The sequence below is a fragment of the Camelus bactrianus genome, chromosome 11 (genome assembly GCF_048773025.1).
Source record: "Camelus bactrianus isolate YW-2024 breed Bactrian camel chromosome 11, ASM4877302v1, whole genome shotgun sequence".
Classification (NCBI taxonomy): Eukaryota; Metazoa; Chordata; class Mammalia; order Artiodactyla; family Camelidae; genus Camelus; species Camelus bactrianus.
The window spans coordinates 48,151,016-48,176,300 of record NC_133549.1 but is presented as its reverse complement, the minus strand read 5'-3'; the positions used below and the strand labels follow the sequence as shown (position 1 = coordinate 48,176,300).

Here is a 25,285-nt window from a genome sequence, read left to right as displayed (position 1 = left end):
GTTTGGCTGCAAATGACAGAAAAATCAATTAATATGGATTTAAACAAGAGAGGAATTTATTTGTGTCACGAAACAAGAAATTCAGACATAGTCCAAGCTGGTGTATCATTTCCCCAATTTCAGGAATGTTCTAGATTCCTTCTGTCTTTCCACTGCACTGTCCTGATATTCATCCTCATGCTTGCAGCTGACTGTTACAAGATTGTAGCACCATATCCACTCATCATATCCTTGCTTCAGACAGGACAGAAGTAGCAAAAACTTTCCCTAAAACATTCAGCTTACACCTCATTGGTCAGAATTATGTGGCATGGCCGCCTCTAGTTGCAAGGAAGTTCAGAAAAGAAACCACTCTTAACTGGGCCTATTGCCATCACAAGTTAAATCAGGGTTCTGCTAGCAAGACAAAAGGAAAAAATGAGTAACAGTGTCTGCCATTCGGACTCGTTTTGATGTCTTCAGCAACCTTAGAAAACAGTTTCTTTTAACATAGACTCGTGAAAATTTGAAATAGGTTCACTGTGCATGGGATGCTTTTATTGTGCCATTTGCTGTTTTGTTGTTGTTGTTGTTTGTCTCCTGTGAGTGGAAAATAAATTAAAATTGGGATTAAGATTTAGAAGAGGTATAAATATATGTACCCAGATAGTGATACTCCTTTGGAAACGTCTAAAGAGGACACCTAAAACCCACCTGAAAACATATACAGACATCTCAATTTTATTGCCATTGACATTTTCTTCTACAGAGTGCTGGACTGAGGTCATTTCAACATAGCAATGGGCTAAGAGAAGATGTAGCCAAATGTAGTTTGTCTCATCTATAAACGAGAACTTCTGTGAAAACAGTATAAGAAAAGAACCCCACCCCCAAAAGAAAAACGCTATTTAGTCTTTTAAGCTTAGTCTTTTAGAGCTCATTTAAACCTGCCCTGATAACTGCAGAAATGTTTGCTTACATATATTCTAAAGAATGAAGTTAAGATACATTAAAGTTCATTGATAAGGATGCCACTCATTTGGGGGTATTCTTTTAAAGTTCAGATGTGACTCCGGAGCTGTGCCATCCAATATGGTAGCCACCAGTCACATCTGGCTACTCAAATAAAAGTTAACTAAAATGAAAAATTCAGTTCTTCAGTCACAGTAGTCACATTTCAAGAACTCAGTAGCCATCTGTGGCTAGTAGCTACGCCTAGGACAGCACAGACATAGAACATTTTCACCACTGCAGGAAGCTCATTGGACAGCACTGCTCTAGAAGATCAGGACTTCTAAGACGCAAAACCAGACCAAGTCCTCTAAATGAATGCAGCCCATCATCTGAAGCATTTTCATCATTCCTCTTTAAGAATGGTCTTCAGAGCCCCTCACAAGCCACATTAAGAAAACATCCTATTTTCATTGATTCTGAGTTTATTGAGTGCCTTCTCAACAGCACACTCCTGATAGTGTGCTGCACATGGGGATCCAAGGAGTGAGGCGACATGGCCCTTCCCCTCTGTGCCATGACCTATTGAGGGAACAAATAACTAAGATATGATGTAACAGGTGTATAAATATCACTACGTACAGCATGCTTGGGGAGCAGAAAGAAACAATTGATTCTATTTGGAACGTTAAGAACAAGTCTTCTTTATAAAGAATTCAAGTGAATGTTACACTAGGGGTTTCAGAGTTTTGCTTTGAAAGATTATTGAAGTATTGTTAAGCAAAGGACAGACAAAAACTTATGTATTTTGAAATGGTCATTCTGATAGCAATTAGAGCAGGTAAAACACTGAAGGTAAGACCAGTTGGCTAGCAGTAACCAGTTGGGTTAGAGATGTTGAGGGATTGACTAGGTCAATGGCCACAGGAATCCACAGAGAAAGAACAGATTCAAGAGAGGTCTGATTCAAAATACAAAAGTTGATGAGCATCCAGACTATTTCTCAGTCTTGGCTCTATATAACATTGAGCAATTAACAAATTCATCCTTTAAAGATAGAGTTCCCTCACCACTGGGGGTATTCTCAAGAATGAGCTGCACAGATTCAAAACAGTATTTCAGGGTGTTTTATTTTTACAAAAACAAAGCAAGAAACACTGTGTGTGTGTGCATGCGCACGTACAGACAGATAGATCAATATATAAATATACATAGATGGGAGATTATGTAAAGATACAGACCAAGGTCTTAGTGATTATCTGAAGTTTGGGTAGGATCCAGAGTTTATTTTCTTCATTTTGCTATTCTGAATTTTCTAACTTTTTCTGTAATGACAATGTATTGTTTATGCAATAAAGAAAAGCTATTTTTTAAAATAGTAATTTTTAAAAGCCACAGCCATTAAATCTAAAGGAGAGTTCTAAGAACGTTTTTTAACGATGTCAACATGGCTAAAAGAAGTTTATTTCCCCAAGTTTACTATTTTAGAAAAACATTCAGTTGAAATCTGAAAAAGATGTTTTCTTTAAAAAAAAAAAGTTCACAATTTCATAGCCATACCTTCTATAATTAAGGTATTAGTTACAAACCATTTTCACCCAACCTGTCAGAACTTACTTTGCTATTGTTCACTAGATTAGTATCACTGTATATAATTACAGTAGAATGTTATCTATAATTTAGACCTTCCATTACCTTGTAATTTGGTCTTTCCTTTTCTTCCACAGAAATAACCAGTTCTCTAACTTCCCTACCCCACCGCCAAACTCCTATCCCCCATAGGTATAAAATGAGCTCCCGTTGGCCATCTGGACTTAGCAAGGTGAAATATTTCTCCTGCCTCACTCCCAGTTGTTCTCGGGCTAAAGAGTTTTTACTTGTAAACCATCACTCTTCCACTTCTCGCTGACACTTGGCAGAGATGAAAAGCATCTTCTCCACACCTATGTACAGAATGATCAGCATTCTCTGTATGTCCTTCTCTACAACCCTCTCACTCCTCCCTGGGCACTCAGAAGCATGTTGGTGGCAGTTAGGACTGTTTCTCAAGACCAAGAGTTTCCCTGGAGCTGTCACTCTGCAACTACCCAGTGACCCCTTTCCCACCCGCCAACCCCCATCCTGGAGTGCATGTGCATCAAGCAGGGAAGGGGTGGTGCATTAAGAGCAACGTATTTAACAGGAAGAAAAAAAACATCGATAAATTATTTTTTTGTATGCAATTCCCAGGTGAATTCATCAGTGGATTTGTTTAGAAATGGGTTATCTATTCTGGTAGAGTAGCAGAAATTAAAAGTTCTGACTTGCCTTGTTTTGCCAGTATTTCAACATTTTGTTGTATTGAATGTGACTACACGTACAGACCCACTTTTATTTAGTCTCGCACATGAAAAGAGAAAGCATAAGGCATGCAATTCAAGAGGCTTCTCAGCCAAGCATTTTAATCGCAAATTACTAAATATATTTGAAAACAATAGGGACACAGTTGTCCCTCCTATCCAAGGAGGATTGTTTCCAGGGCTCCCATGGATACCAAAATTTGAGAATGCTCAAGTCCCTTGTAAAATGGTGTAATATTTGCATATAACCTACACACATGGTCCCATATACTTTAAATAATCTCTAAACTACTTATAATACCTAATACAATGCAAATGCTATATAAATAGTTGTTGGCACATGGCAAATTCAAGTCTTGCCTTACGGAACTTCCTGGAAATTTTTTTAAATAGTTTCAATCTGTGGATGCAGAGCCCATGGATGGGGAGGGCCAATTGTACTGTTTTCCCCTAGTATTTGTTCTATCAACCTAGCTTGGCAGCACAGATTATCTTGAACTGTAGTTAAAATAAAGTTTTCTGTCTATAAAATATTTGAGTTGTTGCTGTATCGAAAGATCAGCACACTGACCTGCTAAAAGTAGGAGATAATTGCATGTTCCTTCCTATGAGTATTTCAGAAGGAAAGAAAATCCTGAAAAAGAATTCAAGAAAAATAGAAATGAGAAGACTTCAAAGTAACGGATGGACACATCATTTCCCGGCAAGGCTAATTAGCACTGAATTTTGCTGACTATATGGCACTTATGCCATACCTTTTGCTAATAAACATTTAAATAGGTGACGATAGCAACTATATTAAAACTAGAAAGCCTTTCTACAAATGAAAATCAGAATTTGTCATCTGGAACTTTAATACTAATTATCATATTCATTACGTGGTTTGCTTCAGATCTGCCTGTTACAAATTCTGGGTTTGAAAAACCATGCAACCCCATTTCACCATGCACTGTTAACTAACTAGTACTGAGTTATGCTAATAACTGAATTATGTAAAACAACAGATAACCCAAACATCGTCCCAAGCGTGTTTCAGAGATATTTTTGATTCTTTTATTTGGATCTGGATATCCCTGTTCTGAAAATTCACTCAACTTCAAGTAAAATAACAAAGCCACAACCGAAAAATCAGACGATCTGAATGTCGAGAAATTCCCTATTCTTAACTGCCGACGCAGCGCACTGCATTCTTACTCCCTCCCTTCTCTTAGATCAGCAGGTGTCTCCGCAGCTCCAGTAGACTGAGAAAAGGAAAAGGAGGGGGCGGAAAAGAAAGGAAATTGTCTATGTGGCTTGGTCGTGGGGGTGGGGGGTGGTTTAATATCATGATTAAAAGCTTTCCTCCTCAGTTTTAAAGTTCGTACCCATATTAATGCTCTGACATTAAGGATTATGCAGCAGAGTTTGGGTCTGTCCATCTGTAACTTATAAAAAGAAACGTATAAGGAAGGGATAGGAGGCAGCGAAGGGATGCAGGGAGAGATGTAGGCGCGTGGGGACGGTAAGGGAGAGGCGGATTTGGCAGTCCAAGTGGGGACGAGAGGAACAGGAATGGAAAGTGTGGCCTGGCCGTCCGGCCTTGCGGTGGGGAAGGTGGAGCCCACGAGGTCTCTCCCCCCTCCCCACTCCCAGGGTTTTCCTTGGTAGATGGGGGCTCGCGGCATCCAGAAAGGGTCCGTCAACCAAAAAAGGGAAGGTTGCCTCCTGAGGATGCGCAGGCTCGAGCCCTCTCTCCTGGAGCAGGAGGGCGGGCAGGGGTGGCAGGGACAAGCAGAGGCCCCTAGGCGACGGCTTTGCAGGCGCCGGGGAGGGAAAGGCCACCAGCCCAGACCCCGCGGGTCTAGACGCCCCACGTCACGGCCGCCGGGACAGAGGAGGCTGCCGCGCTCGGCCCACCCAGCAGGCGCCACTCCGGCACGCTCTATCCCCGCGCGACCCTTTGCAGGCCTCGCCTGCCACCCACGAGTCCCGACCCCCTAGCCCGGACCTCCTGGCCATCTCGGGCGAAGGTCCGCAAACAACATGGCGGCCCGGCGGCGGCAGTGCCTACTCTCCGGGTCCCCGGGGTGGGCGAGGGCGGCCGCGGCCGGCGTCCCGGACCCGCCACCCGCGAGCCGAGCCGGGAGCTGGGCGGGGGCGGCCGAGGCGAAGAGCCCGCCGGGCGCGCGCGGGGGCGGGGGCGGGGCATCCGGGCGCGCGCCCGGCGCGGGCGGGGGCGGAGCGGCGGCGGCGGCAGTTGGACGCGGCGGCCCAGAGCCCTCTCGCGGCCGCGGCGGCAGCAGCGCGAGCTTCAGCTTCAGCCCGGCCGCAGCCGCCGCCGCCGCCGCCGCCGCCGCTGCCGCCGCCTCGCGTTCCCGCCGCCCGGCCCGACATGAGTGAGGCGGAACGGGTGCCCTCGCCTGCCGCGCCGCCGGCGGTGGCGGCGGCCGCGGCTGCCGCCGCGCCCGAGGAGAAGAAAGGGAAGGAGCCGGAGCGCGAGAAGCTGCCGCCCATCGTGTCGGCGGGCGCCGGTGCGACTGCGGTAGGTGCCGGGCGGGGGCCGCGGGGCGCCCCGACGGCGGGTCGGGAGGGGGCCGAGGGGCGCCCGGGGACGCGCGTCTCCTCCCGGGACGCCGGGACCCGCCCGGGGAGAGCGCCCGGGCCCTTCTTCGGGCTGAAATCAAAGAGTTGAGCCTCGTGGGCAGCCGCGGTTACTTCGCGAGCTGCACCTTCCACCCTCGGGAAATGTCGGGGTGGCTGGGTCCGCTAGCTCTTTTCGGTTATTTTCTGGTTGAGGGTCCCTCACTTTCTCTAAGGAAATCACCAGCATCTTGGAGTGGGCATCATCTGTCGGTTGAGGATAAGGTGTCAGGCAGGCGGGAGTGGGTTTTCCACTGAGCTGCCTGTCTGGCTCGGGGGAGCGAAAATTTCCCCCCTTTCTTCGCTTTTCTTTCCCTTCCCCCTTCAGATTGAACGGGCTCCACGGCGAGTTTCCACCTAATTGTGACCTTTTCGTTGCTGTCAGGGTAGTGGGAGGTAGATGCCTGGGTGATGGTTTTATATTTCGTATGATACAGATGTGTGACGTAAGGTGGGGAAGCTTTTTTAACCTTTTATTGAAACTCAAGTGATCTGAGCTTCACGGAGATGATTTCCCAGCTGGATTTTCTTAAGGATTATTTGGAGAGCACTCTCAGGCTTCAAACTACATATTGCCAGATGATGTAATGGGCCAGCCCCCCTTCCCTATTTTTACTGGTGGTTATGACTGTTTACTTTGGAACACACACACAAAATTAACCTCTGATTTTTGAGATTTTTATTTGACATCATATTTAAGTACTTCTTGAAACTTTAGTACATTTAAAGACCCGGACCTGTCATGCAGCCTTGCGTGACAAAATAGTAAAAGTTTAGAGAACATGATATATTTTCTTTCTTCCTGCTTGCAGTTCATTTCTTAAAACCTCCCTCTTAAATGACTAAGAACTTACTAAAATAGCTCACTAAAGCGTTATAGGAATGGTGTTTTGATTCGGTAGGTTTTTTTTTTTTTTAATGTCTGATGACCGTGATAACTGGAAATTGTTAGAATTCACACAGCAGAGCGTGGACAGTGATAAAATGACACTTTAGAAAATGACTACAGTTGATTGGTAAATTGGAGTTGCAGGTAGGAATTACTTTGGGAAATGCTTTGAAGGAATTTGTCAGCCAACTGCTTGTAGACCCAGTTTCTGCTTTTGGTATCCTAGGCTTTCAGAGCTTATCTGGGAAGTTCTTAACTGGCAAATAGGCAGTGTTTCTCAGCAGTTCATTTCTAAGTTAGTTGTTTAAAACAATGAATGCGTATACACTTACAGGAACAGTTATGTGAATGGATCAAGTCCTCAAGTAAGCATGCCCCCACCCAAAAAAACTTCTTTATCTTCGTGTAACTGAAAAATTGAAGACTTGAGATAAAAACTTGGAGAAATTGATGCAGTGTGGGCACAGGTCTACAGACTGTCATCTGAAACCTTTGGGGCTTTGAAATTCAGAGTTTTCCGGGTTTTTAGAAATGTGTCTGCAATGGAATGTGTGTGTGTTCAAGCTGAATGAGGTAAAGTCTTATCAGTAGCTTCATATCAGTTCAGCTCAGGTTGGATTGTAAGAGTTCAGGTCAGGTACATGTTTTGTCACCAGATGAAGTATGAAAACTTTACAGTTTTAAGAGCTTCTAGGATTTTGGAAGTGTGATCAAAGGATTATGGACTTGTACTGCTAGTCAAATAGAAGAATAGAGTTCAGGAAGTTTCAAAAAATCTTGAATAAAACCTTGCAAAGACACAGGTTTAATTAGAAGAGGATAAGGATGAATAGAAAAACTTGAGATTCTGAAGGCAATTTCTGGTACCTTACAGGCAGGGTGGGTAGCTTCTTTTTTTTTTTTTTTAATGACAGAGTTTTTTTGTTGTTTTGTTTTTGTTTTTGTTTTTTTTTACTGACATTCACAGTTTAAGGGTCTTCTTTGAATTGACAGAGGTTTGTAATTAGGACCGATATTTTGAGTCATGACAGGAGACAAAAGGATTTTTTCTCAGATTTTGTAGCAGGAGTCAGAAGAGCAAGGGGAAAATGAGGAATTTACTGATGATGATGATGGTGTGTGTGTGTATGTGTATGTATCTGTCAAAGAGAGATTTCTAGAGCTGGGATGCTGAGGTATAGCAGTGAAAAGCCTTAGTCAAGAAAATCTGTGCTTGGTCCTCCAGAGGGCGAGGAAGCCAGGGACTGGGATGACTTCTGAGTTCCCCAGTAGGTGTGGAAGGCCCTGGTGTTGGGGGCAGGGAGAGATAGCTTGTGGCCTGTTGGTGGTTTTCCAGCCTCCATGTGGATTAAACAGAGCTTCTGGAGGTTTGCTGAGGAACCTGACTGCCATCAGTAACTTCTTTCTTTGAGCCATTTTAGTGATCTTTCCTTTTTGCCCCAGGTTAACACCTCTGTCTATGTAGATTGAGTTTATGACTCAATTAATGTAGCCCTACAGTACTAGCTTTTCCCAAAAATCATTGTATCACATTTTTATGAAAGTTGGAAATAATTTAGAGTGACAACTTCCTGAAATAAGTAGAAGGCAGGTTATGATGACCTTTATTAAGCCTAAAGAGTTGGGACTGTATCCTGGAAGTTTAAAGAAAGGTGCAGAGGTGGGATTGAGGGTGCAGGGTGCCCTAAAGTGATTGATCCTGAGACCATCTAAGTGTGCAGGAAGTCCATGCTAGCTGAGAAGTGCCTAACACAATGGTCTCAAACCTGACTGAGCACTGAGTTACCTTGGTAGCATGTTAAAGCCCTGATTCCCAGATCTCACCTGAGCTCATCAGTTCTCAGCCTCCGATGCACCATGGAATCACCTGGGGAACTTTTAAAGCCATCATTGCCGAGGCCCAAATGAAGGCCAGTTAAACCAGAGCTGAGGTGGGTAAGGGCTAATGTGAACATTTACTGACATTGACAGAGTGGACTGGAGGAGAATATTATACAGTAGTTGCTGATGTAATAGAGAAGTTAGAAGTTAGAAAAAATTGGTGAATGGGGAAGGAGAAACGGTCAAAGGGGGAGCAGAAATAATAGTGATAAGTGAAGGTGAGTTTGTCTTCTTCAACATTTAAATCGGGTGAGAAGAGAAAGGGTGGTTCTCCGTGGGACAGGGTAGCAAGGAAGCGAGTGGATTCCAGAAAGAGACTTTGCTCAGGGCAGGGAGGTGAAGGGAAACAGAGGAAGTCAGTTTTGCCCACAGTGAAGGCCAAGAGACTTGTCAGGTAGGTGGACTGTGAGGGTAAAGGGTTTGACGTGTGGAGAGAATTTGATAGGAAGTCGGTTACAAGAATGAGATGTTTGTATACGTTGTGTGCCTAAAGGATGTAGAAGTGGACTCACTGGAACCGCTGGGCCAAAATGTAACTGCCCGTTATTGAACATCTATTATGTTTACCTTGGGACTAGATGCTACAGAAAACACAAAGACAAGTTTCAAAAAAAAAAAAAGATTCCTGCCTCAGGGTAGGCAGGGCTAACACATAAAAACTCAACAAAGCAAAACAATGTGTAAGAGCCACCATGTGCCGTAGAAACAATTTGCACTACGGGAGATCAGAGAAGGGAAATCAGTGTGTGCAGAACTGGGAAGAAAAGCCTGAAAGTAAAGGCAATTATTTAAGCTGGCTGGCCATTGAAGGGTGATGGGATTTGGATGGGCAGAAGCAAGTGGGAAAAATAATCCAATGGGGAAAACAACATGAGCAAGACTTAAAGGGGAGAATTAGGGGGTAACACTGCAAGCCCAGTGGAAGCCTGCTGGCAGTTTGTGGGAGGTGAGTAAGATTGCATGGGTGCTGGACCAGATCACTAAGCAGGGAAGTTGGGACATTTTTTTCTGTGCTTAGCAGGGAAACCTTTGGAGTTCTTAAATAGAGGAATGGCATAATGAAATCAGTGGTGGCATCATGAAATCAGTGGTCGTGGTTAGAGGTAGTTAGACTGGAGGAGGGAGGAGAAAGGGGTCACGGAAGGGGCTTTGTAGTTCATGTCTGAGATGATGGTGCAGCCACTAGGGTGGTGGCCACGTGAAGGGTGTAAGGGATGGAAGAACTCACATGGAGTGGAGCCTACCTAGAGAACAGGGATGAGAGAGAAAGAAATTGAAGAAAAAGGATTCTAATGTTTCCAGACAAGTTCTCTCAGAGAAGAACATTTACATAAAAAGGCCGTCCAGCCAACAGCATTCCAAATAAACATATGTGTGTGTGACCTTAGATAAAGCCTGCCTGTCTCGGTGTTTGGAACAACCTTATTTTTGGAAAATCTTGTGCCCTTTGTCCATCATGTTCTAAAAAAGAGATGAAATGGGAAAGACTGAAGGCTATGGTGGTGAAGGGTTCTAAGCAATTTAATAAACCATAGATATTACAAAAATACATCACATATGCATATGTGTAATATATATAAATAATACAAGTAACTGCTACTCTTTGAGTACCTACTCTGTGCTAAGCATCTTCCGTGTATCTCTCATCTAGTCAGTTAGTGTAACCAGAGTCACCTAATGGTTGTGACTGTGAGGAAGATACTGTCCCCAATTCACAGACAGGAGTCTGAGTGTGAGGTTACGTGTGGTGTACCTTGCCAAAGGCTGAAATGGCTGTTCAGGGGCAGAGCTTGGTTTCAGATTGAGACTTTTCTGTCTCAAAAACCTGTGTTCTTTCCCTTATCCCCTATACCCTGTATCTGTGGCCAGGAGTCAGGTGGTTCAAAGAACCTGCACCTATGGCAAGATTTCTTCTTTTAGAAAAGAGGATGTGGTCCAGTGATAGTTTGTTCAAAACTTTGTTACCAGAGATAGAACTATGGGAGAGAAAGATGTGTTCTAGGATATCTGATGATATCAGTTTTAATTATGGTATGAATTATCATGAAATTCTATATAAGATAAAACAGTCTCACAAAAGAAAAATAATCAGAGTCTTAAGACACAAAACGTGAGGGCTGTAGCTATATAAATACATAACCGGGGTGTCTGACTTTGAGCGAGTTGTAAAGTTGTCTGTCAACTTTTTTTTTTTAACTGCAAAGCCATATTGTAGTTGCATGCTTATTTTCCCATTCATAATTAATTCAGAATGTTAGGACACAAATAATTTTACTGTATTTAACAATTGAAGAAAAATGGTCATTGTAGGTTGTGAACCAGAGACCCTCCCAGAGTGTCCAGTGTGATACTGCCTTGCTATTTGTGGCTCTGTTTCTATAAAATGGGGAAAATAGTAATAGAACCTACCTCATAGGGTAGATCAGAAGACTAAATTAATTAACACACACAAAGTATTTAAGAAAGAGCCTTGACAAAGTAAGCACTCAAGCCAGCCAGCTCTTTCCACTCCTGTCCTGTGGCTTTGGTACTTTCCTTTACAACCTTCTATATCAAGCCTCAATCTCTATAGATACACCTTTATCAACCCATCTCGCTCCTCTTCCCTCACCACGTACACACACACACACACACATGCCCTATGAATTAAGGGATGTCATGTGCTTTCTGAACTCTTCAGGCCTGGGATATGCCTGGGTTCATATGCATTTCTTTTTGAAGAGGAAAAGAAAGCGCTTCAGAAAGGGGTACTGCTAGTGTTCCAATATAGCAGCTTATTTTGACATAGTGTTTGGAAATTAACTTGCTTGTATTTAGTTAGAATTGAGGAAGCAAGAGTAAAAGATGATCAACAGAAGATGAATGAGGAAGTGGGTGGAGTTGAGAAAGCTCTGGAAAGATTGGATTTTTCCACTTTTTCTCATATTGTAAGGATCCCTCCTTGCACTGCAAAAATGACTGCCAAGCTTTATGTGAATAACTAGTTGTTCCTAAGTTGGTATTTGTAACTTGGTGACAATTTAGTAAGTAGTCAAAACACATTTGGGGGGGGTAGATAATTATAATAAATGAATGTGCCTTTTAAAAGTAGAAATTACTGGAATTTTACTAATTCAGCTTAATTGAAAAGTCACTCTGAAGTTTGAACCTAGACATCAAAGAAAGCTGTATTTCAAATCAGCTTGGTTTTGATCCAGATATTTTAGTAAAGAACAATAAATTGATTGAGAATTGTGACTACATCAAATCACACACTTTAAAAATAATATATTATTGTATAAGGGTATCTGTTGCTGCAATTTCTTTTTTTCCCATGTTGTAAAATGGTGAATAAAATCTCCCAAGCCACCTTGCCTTCCTGCTAAGTGAACACTGAAGTTTCTGAGTTTCAGTACTAACATTTCCTTTATATTAAGTAGGGTTCGTTTTCAGCTTTCTATGAGATTGATTACATTTGTGACTTTTCCAGTGTTAAAATTTTCTTTCAGGATCCACTCTTCCTAGTCTCCTTTGAAAGATGGGCTTTATCTCACGTAAAGAAAGCAGTTCCACTTGGGCGGGTGCTATTTAGTTTGAGAGGGAGGTTCACACTTTGAAAGTAGCCAACTTTCCACATCTTGAAGGATGTAGAGCACTGATTTTATAACCCAGCATCCAAATAGGGAACTGTGAAAAAACATACAAAAAAGAAAAACAAAGTATCTTTACCCAGTAGCAGGGCCTAAAATAGTCTCCTTTATAGACTCTAAATACAGTTGAGGCATCTCATCTGGTGTGGCCCTAACCGATAGGTCAATTTATTTTAAAAGTTGGGGAAAGCAAAGTATCTTAAATGCTTTTTATTTTAACTTAAAATATGTAAATGTACATTTGTTCACCAGTCTTTTGACACAACAACCTTTACTCAAATCTCAGGAAACCACCCACTCGTTTGTAAAGCAGTTTTTCTATGCATCATAGGTAGTCAGTCCTTGGACTCATCAAGTCTGAAGGATACATGCTTTTTATTAGGAGCACCTGATGTATTACTGAAGTATCCATCTTTGGGCTGAAAAATAAATTTCACTGAGGCCAAAAGTATGCAGTTTGCCATTGTTCCTGTATAAATATCCGAAATTACCAAAGCAAGAAACTCAGTTTTTATTCCTTCAGACATCTTTCATTCTTTGTCTATGTTTTATACCATATTTAAATTTGTTACCTTGCCATCAGCTCTTTCCCTTCCAGAATGATGAATCAGAATAATAATTCTGTCCTGCTTCCTAAGATTGTATGTTGGATTGGGTCTTGTTTAGAAAAGTATGTTTTCTTCTATCTTGATCAGCTCTGTCCAGTAGAAAGAATATGAATCACTTATGTAATTTAAAATTTTCTTATAGCCACATTAAAAAGAATAAACATAAAGAAGTGAAATAAATTTTACTAATGTATTTTAATTAATCCAATAGAACCAGAAACTTAACATTTCAACATTTAATCAATATAGCCATGTAAAGAGATATTTTACCTCTTTTTTATGCTAAGTATTTGAAAACGGTGCATTTTACACTTAGTGGTACATTTCAAGTGCTCGATAGCCACAGGTGTAAATGGCTGTGTTAGTGCAGCTTTGCATGTTATCTCCTTATTCTCCCAAGATTTCTTAGATTCATTCCTAGTTCTAATTACTGTTTATTCCTATTGCAGCAGTCCTCAAAGTGTAGTCCTCAACACCGTTTTAGAGGTCTGTGAGATCAAAACTACTTTTGTAATGACACTAGGATGTTACTTGTTTTGTTCTCGATCATTCTCTCCTGAGTTGTACAGTGTAGTTTTCTAGAGGCTATGCGATACATGATGTTTCAACAAATTGAACGCAGAAACAGATATAAGAATTCAGCTGTCTTCTATAAAACCAGGTGTTAAAAATAGATTTGCAGAATGTAAACCATGGCACTCTTCTCACTGATTTTTGTTTGTTTGGGAAAATATAGCTAATGTCCATAAATGGATTTATTGTTATTTTGAAAGGAATTAGTATATATATACAATAATTTTTAAGAGTGTAAAGAGATCCTGAAATCAGAAAGTTTGAGAACTACTACGCTAATGCATCTAGAATTTTCTTTGTTCTGTTACCATTAATGCTTTTCATTGGGCATTATTGACCACAAGCATTCTACGTAAGTGAATTTTCCAACTAGCCAAGTGTTATTTTTGACTACTCGGTCATTTATTGTAAGGAGCATTTTCTGAAATACGTTATGTCCATCTCTTCTCAAATAGAAGATTCTGAACACAATTTAACATATCCTGGTGACTGGATCCCTTGTGATAACTTTGCATTGCTGACCAAACCAAAGAGCTCCATGTAGAATCTGTCTACCTATGCATTTGTAGTGTGTTGTCTCTACAGTAAACAAAACTTTTGCCAGTCTGACCTATCTAAATAGATAGCTAGAATCCAACATTAATTTTCCCTTGATATGGTTTAAAATGTTAGCATTTCCAGCTTGTTTGCAAAGCTATTAGTTTAAAATATGTTATGAATAATGAATTTTGTAAACATAGAAATTTAATTTAAAATGTTTTACTTCAGAGACTCTAATATAGTGAGATATTATGGCTTTAAAAAGCGTTTCATGATGGAACAGAGCCAGCAATTATTCTTTTATCAAAGATTGGTTTGGAATGTGAACAAAAATGTTTTATCTTCTAAGGCAGCTTTTGGGAGATAGAGGATGAGCATAGTAAATTTTATCAGAATTTTGAATGTAATAAAACTTGATATTCAATACAAAAACTATCACCAAAAGCCATGAATATCCTTCTTATTGGCTTCTGATAGAAAAATAAGGTAAATCAGAAATTTAGTTCAAATGTAGTCTGTTATTCAGTAAATCTTGAAAGTAAGAACTCATGTATTAATAAGGTTGACAATATTGAATTATATGTTAACAGAGCAAAACAGGTATTCTATGTATTTGTCTATTAATTTTTGAAATTATATTATAATCTTACATATAATCTGCGTGATTATATAGTCAGACCACTGAGATCCATGTTAGGTACTTGTGAAATACGATCTTTGATTAGCTTTGTAACTATGACATAAAATTTTTCGCCTGTTTGTTAAACTCATTCATGGTCAGCCTCTGCCTAGAGAGAGAGTCAAGTCTATTATTTATTATGCCAGGTGTAAGTATTTTGAGTTTTTTCCTCAGTGTATCTTAGTGTTTTTCCCGTGTTCCCTATTTGTGCTGTTCTTCTGCAACAGCTGGTTGGGTTTCCTGCTACTATCTATTCTTTCACACATGCAGCCCACTGTCTGTAGGCTGGTCGTGTTCCAGGGTGTCGTCTCTAGTGTTCTCGTTTGGTAGGTCTCATAGATAACATTTCTGAAGCTCCTCAGGGAACCAGATGTAATAACTGTGGTAGATCCAATCCTTAGAAGACTTGCAATGTTCCCTAACCTTTAATTTAGGCTGACGTTTGAGGTCCTATTAATACTCAGCTTCTTGATTCTCTGGTTTTTAGTTAATCAGTTTACCCTCACACAACGTGCTGCCTGCGTTTTCATGAAATTGTTAGGTTACAGATAAGATTGCTCTTATGCGGGGCAACTGCTCTTTTGAAGGTTTGCTTTTATTGATCTGTAGTGCACTGTCAACCTGTGAAATTGTCCATGATTAATTTCACGTCGTCTCAAGTATAAAGTATCAAGGGTGTAGTTAATCTTACAAGCAAGATGTCTGTACTAGACGAGGATTTTTTTTTCATGTTGTTTAAGCTTTTTTAACTACAAGGAGCAGAAAATCAGGCCATCCGTGCCTCCTTTTGGAAAAGGGGGAATTATTGAAATGATATACATAGATGGAACCAGAAGGCAAACAGGAACAGAGACTGGCTGCTGTCTGTGCCTCTGCTGCTCTCTCACTCTTGGCTGGTCACTCATTTCCATATCCCTCCATCTAAAATCTGGAAAGCTCTCCTCTGATTGACATTCTAGGAAGCATCAGTGCCCTTTATGCCAGGCCAGCTAATGTGTGGCCACCCAGCCTACAGATGGCTGCCTTTTGGTTGAGTGCCTATCTCTGCTCCAGTCCATGGCTATTCCTACACAGAGAGAGGCAGTAATGCTCTGGGGACCACAGAAGTGAACGTTGAATTTGGCTACCATGATCACTGCTCACTGTATGTTCCTTCAAATCTTTGTACCCTTCCAGCCACTGGCCTTTCTCCCCTTCTGTAAGCTTCTGGAGGGAGCAGTCAGAGCAGTTGGTGTTCATTGTTTTCATTTCCTGACTTCCTATTCATTTACCAACTCATTTCATAGTTTCTGCCACCAGTACTCCCTGAATCTGTCATCTCCTTTGTCCCCAAGATTTCATAGCTGCTCATTCTAGTAGCACGTTTTAGACCTAATCACTCTTCATCATTCAAGATTGTTGACTACTTTTTTCCTTGAAACTTTTGCTTCCTTAATTTTTAATAAATTACCTTCTCGGGTTTCTCAGCTTTTTTGGTCATTCATTCTAAATCTTCTTTGTCAGCTCATATCACATATGCCAATGTTTCCTGTGGTTCTAGCCTTACATTAGTTTTGTGTAACAGTTGCCACATAACAGCAGCATAACAGTATCCCTGTCAGTTGGAAAAATTACGTTATCTTGGCATGAGAACCATGCTTTTGCCTAGTGACCATTGGTTCCTCTTCTAGTCACTCACAAATCATATGTTTATATAACCCAGCTGACAATTTTCTTCAAGTTTTTATGTATTCTTTAATCATATGTCCTCTCCTTCGTGATGAGGTGTCAAAGTGTGTCTCTTCTCCTGAAATTTGAAATAAACCATTTGACCTTTTCATTTCATTTATTTTGCCACTTATGGGAGGGGGCTCTAGTTCTCATTATGCCTCATGTTTGGACCTGAAAGAGCTGTTACCCTTCTGTCTTCCTTTGGCCCAGGCTGCCAGTTGTCTTCATTTCCTTTAATGACTCAGTTCAGACTTCATTTCTCCCCAAAGGCCTGGTGTAGCTTCTAGTATTACTCCCCTCCCATTTGTCCCCATACTGCTGACAGAGTGATTTTTCTAAGATACAGATATGATCATGTCACTTCCTGATTACAGTCCTCCTTGACTTGTCCCTGTGCCCTTCCAGGATGGAGTCTATAACCCCTCACCTGAAGGCTTCATGACACCATCATTGCCTACTTGTCCAGTCTCATCTTATGGGGCCATTCTCCCTCTCTGATTCTATATTCCAGCTACACTGATCGCTAAGTCCTATTGTTGCTCAGGCTTAGATACCATCAATGACAGTTACCAATGGAAAAAGCCCTTGATACATTAAGTTATTGTAGATATTTACAGCCATGTTAACAAAGTTCTGTTACTGAGCAACACTGGGATTTAGAACTGGTGGGTTAAATGGCGTTGTTGATTGAATCAGTGGCTTGGTTTTTGTTGTTGTTTTGTTTTGTTTTGTTATTTGAAGATTCCACAAGTGAACTAAGAATGTTCTTCAGGATCTCCTTTAATTGAGAAGGGTTAGGGAAAGGGGCAGGAAAATAAAAGATTGAGTCTTTCCCAGATTGCTGGGACATCAAAAGTTTCTCGAAAGTGCACTTAGTTTTTCTGCTTACATTAATTTTCTCTGGTTAGGTGAATTGCTCCTAAAGCTAGGAAATGTCATTCAGCGTATATTTATACAAGTACAGAAGATAATATCAGCCACAAGGGCTGTTTTGAAAACAGGCTGATCCGTGTAACACATTTCCTATCACATGATAAACCCTTAATAAGTGATAGTTACTGTAGCAGAGACTCTGAGCTGTAGTGGGTTGAGATTGCAGACATGAAAGTCGTTCCTACTAGCGTTTGAATTCTCACCTACCAGCTCTGTGAACTTGGGCATGGTACTTTAGTAACCTCATTTGTAAAATGGGGTATAAATACACAAGTCATAGGAATGTTGTGTTAAAGCACCTAATAAAGTAGTAGGCATATATCAAGTACTTAATACATATTTTAGTGTGTTGTTACCACAGAAATAATCATTTGTAGAGTACGCATTGTGCCATGGGCTCTGTACAAGACCCTAGAGGGTATTATCTGTGATTCCAACACTTCAGATTCATATTCTGCATCCACTAGACGACTGCTTTATTTCAGTTAGGCCGTATGTTTAACTTGCATAGACTGGATCATGTAGGCTAATCCTAACACACAAATACTGACTCAGACTTCACTGAACCTAAATCTAGCCAAGAAGCAAGCAAAAACAAATAAAGCAAACAAAAACGACAACAGATTCTATGAGTGGCCAAAGATGTCACACACACAATTGCACACATGGACTTTCCTTATGGAAGTCTTCCTCAAGTTCTCATTCAGTGCCTGTCACCTCTTTGTCACTTGTTAGCTGAATGACTGTAGGTCTCAATTCCACTTTTTCTATCTGTGAAATAAAGGAGTTAAATAACTAGCTTCTCAAACTCTCTTAAGTCCAGAAGCTTTTAAATTCTATGTGTACAGTATCTGAAAAAATTTTTTGTGGGTTATTTTCTCTTAAAAAGAAAAACATAATCAATTTACCCAAAAGTGTAGGATCTATGCATAAGATTCACTGGATGTCAAGCTCTGTGATGAATAAGAAATTTCTTGTCCAGCATGAAGGTCTAGTGTGAGAACAATGATAATTTCTGTGGGATAATTTAAGTAAATCACAAGCATGAATAAGAGTGATTTTTGTCGAAAAGGTGACCACCAGAAAAAGCTTTGCTGGGGAGTTATTATGGAATGGGTTATTCTGCATTTACAAAGTAGCCCCAAGTTTCAGTGTTTGAAAATTGTAAAGGTTTATTTATTGCTACAGTGTAATCTGATGTCAGTCAGCTGTGACTCTGCTCCACATAGTCACTCAGGGACCCAAGCTGGTGGACGCACTAACATTTCAGTTTGTAGCCTTGACAGTTGTCATAGTGGAGGAAAAGAGAGAGGAGCTGGAGATTTTCCCACCAGCCTGAAACGCATTAGTACTTTCTGGTCCACAAATGACAGACATCACATCTACTTGTGGCCGATCAGAATAAATCAAGTGGCTCCACTTATCTGTAAGAGAGTGGGGAATGTGGGAGAGTGAAGACTGGGTGAGTGTAAATGTTTTTGCTACATGGCATCTGAGCTGATTCTAAAAAGGTAAATAGAAATCATTCTGCTGAATGAAGAAGGAGGACATGAAAAAGAAACTACTGTGAAAGCAAAGAAATTATGTACCTTTAGAGTAAAGCAGTGAATGTTAGGGAAGAAGTTAACTACTATATTTCTATTAAGCATCTGGAGGCTGGAACACAGTGTAAGTAGGGAAGAGCTGAGAATAAGCCCCAAAGTAGTTTTACAGCTAAATATTGCACTGGTAATGTGATTTTATTTATAATTACAAAGTGCAGATTAATTATACATTATGAATTTTATAGTTGTTATTTTGTGGAAAGTACATTAATGGATAGATTCTATGCTATAGGAAGATTGCTCTGTTATTTGCACTTTTGTGCCTAGCACTTCTTTTTAAAATCCCACTACACCCAAAGTCTAATCACGTGCTTAGAGAGAAATGAACTCTAAAGGGTTTACCTTTTTACCTTTTTAAAGTTGCATCAAAAGACAAGAAAACCTTCAATGAATCAACCTGTGAAGTATCACATGCATGTTAACTATTGAAAAAATTATTTGTGGAGGTCACAAAAATAGTGTTACCTAATACCAAGTTAAAATAGCAGTTAACATGAATGGAGCGTGTAGTGTGGACAAAGAGCTGTGCTGATTGTTTTACAGGCATTATCTCAGTTAAGCCTCACAGTAACCCTGTGGGGAAGGGGCTGTTCTTATCCCCATTTCCAAACTGTATCGATTTGTGAGCAGTTAGATGGTATGACTATTTTCATTTCATATTTAAAACAGTTTGGTCCTAGAAAAGGTAAGTCAGTATTAGATACGCATTTTATCAGTCATGTATCTATCATCAAATTAAAATCTCTTTTATAAGTGCTTATCATTTTTGCAATACAATAAGTTAAATACAGCTATCAGGGATTACGCTGCAGTGTTAACTTTTCTGTTTTTAGGGTTTGGACAGAGGATCAAAAGGCCAAATTTCTACTTTCAGCAGTTTTGTTTCAACTGTTAATCAGAAGAAAGAAGCCGCTGAAAACAGAAGTTCACCTACACATCTTGTTTTCCCTAACATCAAGAATGGTAAAATATTTATAAATTTAAAAATGTAATTACAGTTATTAAAAGTATACATATATATATCTTGGCTGAAAGTATATTATCAAACAGTTAAAAGAGTAGATTTTAATAATTCAGCATTGTTCTGGTAGGTCTCGTTAGTTAATACAATAAGAAAAAGAAGTAAGTTCTATAAATATTTACAGAAAGGAGCAGAATCATTACTTTTAGGTAATTGTTACCCAGAGTAAGAGAATAAAATACAAAGCTAATGAGTAAGAAAGTTTGGCTAGCGAGCCTGGCACAATATAAACATGCAAAAATTCAATAGATTTCCTTTATTTGAGCAGTAATCAGTTGAAAGACTTGATGGAAAATATATGAAATGTTTAGAAATAAGCCTAAGAGAAAATGAGTAATACTTTATCAAAGGCTTAAAAAGATGGTTTGAGGGGGAAAAACTTAACTATCATAGAGATGTCAGATAAACCTAGTTTACTCTCTAACATTTAATGAATTTTTCAACAGTGTTCTGGGGGAAACTTAAGAAAATGTTGCTCTGTTTGATGTATAAGAATAAATGAGATGATGTAAGAAAAAGTGATGAGGGAGACTATTCCCTGTAGTACCATGTATTACAAAGCTATACTGATGATCACACCGCCACCAAGATAGCCAAACAGATGGAGATGGATGAGTAAAACATATGTGTATAATACCATATACATGGTACTATTCAAAAAATTGATTAGGCCGCCTAGCCAACCTATTGAAAATAGTAACTTTAGATTTAGATTTTTTTAAACTACAAAAGTACTAGAAGAAAACAGGAAATTTTTTCGTACTAAAATTCTTGTAATGATAATGCCAACAGCCATAAAACCAAAAATTGCTAAGTTTGAAGACATAAGATAATTTAAAACTTCTATAGGATTTTTTTAAAAGTCATAAAGTAAGTTGTCATAGTGGGTGAAAAACAAAATCCTTGAATTATAGAGATCATTAACAAATCAGGAAAATGAACATTCCAGTAGAAAAAAAGGGCAAAGGATCTGAACAGACCAATCAAAAAAGGAAATATGAACAATTAATACACCTGTGAAAGGATGCTCAATCTTACTAGTATTAAAGGAAATACAAATTAAAAGAAGGAGCTAACATTTCCCTACTCAGTTGCAGAGAATGGAGGGATGTGTATCTGTGGCGTTGTCTAAGGAGTGTGAAAATTGGCACTTTTATGAGTGGAGGGCTTGGAAGTTGATACAGCTTTTCTGGAGATCAAATTATTGACACATATTCAAATTTTTAAATGTTCATATACTCACTGACCCAGTATTCCATTTCTAGGAATTTATTCTAAGGAAATAGCATATGTTCAAAGACATATGGAGAGAATGTACATTGTTTATAATAGTGGTGTTTGAAGGAGTCTAAATGAATTGGTTGACTAAATTATGGTAATCCGTATTGTAAATACCATGCCTCTATTAAGAGAAATGTGACATGTATATAAATCGTCTAGGAGAAATGCTCACAATACACTGTAAAACGAAAAATGCAAGTTAATAATAGGTAGAGTATGACTCCAGTTCTTTTTGGTGTTGGGAAACCTTTTATACTTCTTTCCGTGTATGAAGAGGTATGGAAGGATGCCCACCAATCTGTTAATTGTTTCCTCAGGAAAGTAGGATTGGGTGGATATTATTAATATGACTTGTTTCTTTATACAACTCTATATTGTTTTAATCACAGGAAGTGTACGTTACTTGCATAATTTTAAGGGCCCCTTGCCCTGTAACAAAACAAAACAAATTTGCAAAGTTTTAAATGCCTCTCACACCCAAACGAAACAAACCTAGAAATGAAGGACACAGTTCCCAGTAAATTGCCTGTGTCCATAAACTGCGTGTGGCATAAATTATTCTTGCACATATTCTCTGTTGACACTCCAAGGTCAACAAGAGTGACCTATTCTACACTCTTGCGGTTAGTATTTACATTATCTCATTTATCAACCTTTGCCTTTGATAATTTCTTTCTTCTTTTATTTACACATACAAACATATTTCATTATCTCAGTCTTACCCTAAGGAAGTAAGTCACGGTCCCCCAACCCACAACAAAACAAACTTACTGTGATACCATTATAGAAATAAAGGAATAAAATGAGTCTGTTTGATGGGGGATAGGAGTTGAGAGAGGTGATTTCTATTTTAATCACATTAACTTGGTGGTAACTGTAACTTTTATATGTGTAATATTTATAATTTAGAGAGAACTTTCATATTTTATCTGAGCATCATAGCAATCATGTACAATAGAGTAGATACTAGCATTGCTGCATAACAAATTCTCACAAACCCAGTGGCTTAAAAACAACACCATTTATTAGCTCATAGCTCTTTAAGTCAGAGGTCGTGGTGGGTGTGGCTGGATTTTCTTCTTGGGGTCTCCCAAGGTGGAGGCTGGACTGTACTCTGGGGAAGAACCCTTCTCCAAGCTCCTCAGGTTGCTGGCAGAACACCTTGTTTGCAGTTGTAAGACTGAGGTCCTTTCTCCTCGCTGGCTGTCAGCCGGGGCTGCTCTCAGCTCCCGGGGACCACTCACAGTTTGCCGCGGGCTGCTCACAGGAACCTCCCGCTATATGGCAGCTGTTTCAGGGCTGGTAGTAGGAGCCCTTGTGTCACATCCCCTTCGTGCTTCCAGTGTCTCTGACTTTGTCTTCTACGACCAGTGGGACAAAACTCTCTGCTTACAAAGGCCTCATGTTATTAGGTCCTGCCTACCTGGATAATTTCCCTGTTTTAAGGTCAACCAGTTAGTAGCCTTAATTAGATCTGCGCAATCCCTTTTGTCATATAATACAACGTAATCAAGATGGAACACCAGGAGGCTGAGAATCACGGGGCCATCTTAAAATTCTGCTTATCAAACCCATTTTTTTAATGGAGGTTCTGGGGACTGAACCCAGGAGCACTCTACCACTGAGCTATACCCACCCCCTCACACCCATTTTTTTAGTAAGGAAACTAGAGATCAGAGAGGGTAAATGACTTGGCCAAGGTCACACTGCTAAGTAACAGAATCAAAATTCAGCCTTACATTCTCTGACAACCAAACTCTTGTTCTCACAGATAGAGGAAACTCCTGATTGACTTGTTTCTCTTGCCTGATTAATCGTATCACATTAATCATACAATTCTAATTACATCATCTCTATACTCCTTAATGCTTCCAAAATTAAATAAAAAATTTTTACCTTGACACTCAAGGTTATTCATAATATGACAGCTTTTCAACTTTATCTCCCACTTTTCTCCTACATGTAACTTACATTTTAACTCTTCTGGATGCCTAGCATGTTCTTACCTCAGTTTTTGCAGTTTGTTCCCACTGCCTGGAATGTCCTCTCTCCTCTTCTCTACCCATCAGATCCTATCTGTTCTTCAGAGATACCTTTTTACTAAACCATTGCTGATTCTTCCTAACCACATATAATTTTTCCCGTCTTACGGCTTTGGGTTGTTGGTTACCTATTTTAGCCTTTCAGTCTTGCGTAGCATCATTTATGTACTTTAATCTCCTAGACTGTATGTTTCATCCCCCGCGGAGCCCAGGGCAGTTGCCCTCTCCATCAGAGGGCCTTACGAGTATTTATCGCCTAGATGAAAACAAGAGAGAACTCTAGGGGTTGGGGGGAAATAGTCGTGAGGGTGGGTGCCCCAGAGCATTGACAGCAGCTGCCAGGGCAACAGCTTCATACGGTGCCCACCACATGTCAGGCACAGTTCTAAGCACTGTTTGGTTACTGACTTATGCAGTCCTTACAGCAGTCTGAGGTAAGAATTATTTTCCTTTTCAAGGATAAGGAAACTTGAGCCTCAGAGAGTCGTAAGTGACTTGCCCTGCATGAACTTCCACAGCTGTTGAACAGCTGAGATGGGAAAGAAAGCCAGAGGTAGTTTAAAAGAGAGAGAGTTGGTGAAAGAAAAGGAAATGAGCCCAGAAGGAGGTCAAGGAACCAGGCTGTGCAGTGACTTGGAAATTCAAGGGAAAAGAAAATTTAAAGAGGATTCAGTCCATAGTGCCATTGCTGAGGGAGGACTAGATGAGCAGCACTGAGACAAAGCTGAGGATTTGTTGGCAAATGTGTTTATTGGCGAATGTGTTTATTGGTGACTTTATACAGTGGGATGGTATGAGGAGACTTCATGTGGTAAAAAGTTAAGGAATAGATTAGTGGTGAGGATCTAGGGGCAAGTGTAGATAGCCAGTAGAGTCACTTCAACTGACAGAAGAGAAGAATGGACTCTTGCCGAGCTGTACGGTCAGTAAAAGGATCTAACCCAGAGGGAGAGATGAAAGTTGCAGTAGGAATATAAAATAAAAATGAAAGATAGAATAGAGAAGTGGTGCAAGGTTAAGAGGAATGCCAGCACAGGGGCTGAGATGTGGGCTTCAGCGAGGAGAGACGGGCACTTCCTACTCAGACTCTGGACAGCTGGGCAGAGAGGAAGTAGGAGGAGGAAATGGAAGTAGGAAACTCACTTCTCACCATAAATTCAATGGTCTCCATGCAGGGGGTGTTGGTTTCCTAGGGCTGCTGTGACAAGTACCACAGACTTGGCACAAGCGAGAGGAGAAATGTATTCTCTCTTGGTTCTGGAGGCTGGAAGTCTAAAATGCAGGTGTTGGCAGAGGTGGTTCCTTTTGAAGGTTCTGAAGGAACATCTGTCCCCTGCCTGTCTCCCAGCCTCTGCTGGTTGCCAGTAACTGCTGGTGTCCTGTGGCTTGTAGATGCCTCACTTCAGTCACTGCCTCTGTCTTCACATGGCCTTCTCCCCAGTATGTCTTTCTGTGCTCAAATTTCCCTTTTTTTTATAAGGACACCAGTCATTGGACTAGGGTCCGCTCTAATGCAGTATGACCCTATCTTAACCTGATTACATCTGCAAAGACCTTATTTCCAAATAAGGTCACATCACAGGTTCTGGGGGGTTAGGACTTCAACATATCTTTTTGGCGGACACAGTTCAGCCCAGAACAGGTTAGGAACCTTAGGGACACTGGAATGTCTGCTCTGGAGAATGATAGAAAAGAAAGGGTGGATAGCCATAACCTTCTTTGTCTGAACTGTTTGTTCAAATGCCTTAGCCTTTGATTCCCACTGATTCGTGTATTCCATTCTTTGTGTACTGGTATCTTGACCTTTACACCCTGCTTGCCAGCTTGTTGCCCACAACCTGCCTGGCTCCTCCTCGGGTGGATGTATTGATTTGGACATGGTCTACCTACTTGAGCACCTACCACTTGTCTGCTCCCCTCTCATCTGTTCCATTCTTGCGGAATCTGGACTCAGCCCCAACCTGGGCTTGGGATATTTGTGTACATCACTGTGGAGAACCAGGCCTC

At 40.5% G+C, this 25,285-nt stretch overlaps 1 protein-coding gene and 1 long non-coding RNA gene across 4 annotated transcripts in view; one reads left to right on the top strand and one right to left on the bottom strand.

The window, feature by feature from the left end:
• Positions 1-40: 40 nt before the first annotated feature.
• On the bottom strand, positions 41-5,432 carry LOC141579131 (uncharacterized). Its single transcript, XR_012510205.1, has 3 exons — positions 5,257-5,432; positions 3,841-3,903; positions 41-579 (listed from the first exon to the last, which is right to left on the bottom strand). It is a non-coding gene; the product is annotated as an uncharacterized LOC141579131 (long non-coding RNA).
• An 82-nt stretch (positions 5,433-5,514) lies between these two features.
• The window catches only part of HECTD2 (HECT domain E3 ubiquitin protein ligase 2), a 63,689-nt gene continuing 43,918 nt past the window's right edge, over positions 5,515-25,285 (top strand). The window contains exons 1-2 of one of the 3 annotated variants that reach the window (XR_012510204.1): positions 5,515-5,790; positions 19,768-19,897. Coding sequence is in view for 2 of the 3 variants with exons in the window: in XM_074373966.1 (XP_074230067.1) it covers positions 5,641-5,790; positions 19,768-19,897 (280 nt within the window). In the remaining variant the exon portion in view is untranslated. The remainder of the gene's footprint in view (positions 5,791-19,767; positions 19,898-25,285) is intronic. The other 2 variants (XM_074373966.1, XM_074373965.1) reach the window with 2 other exon arrangements.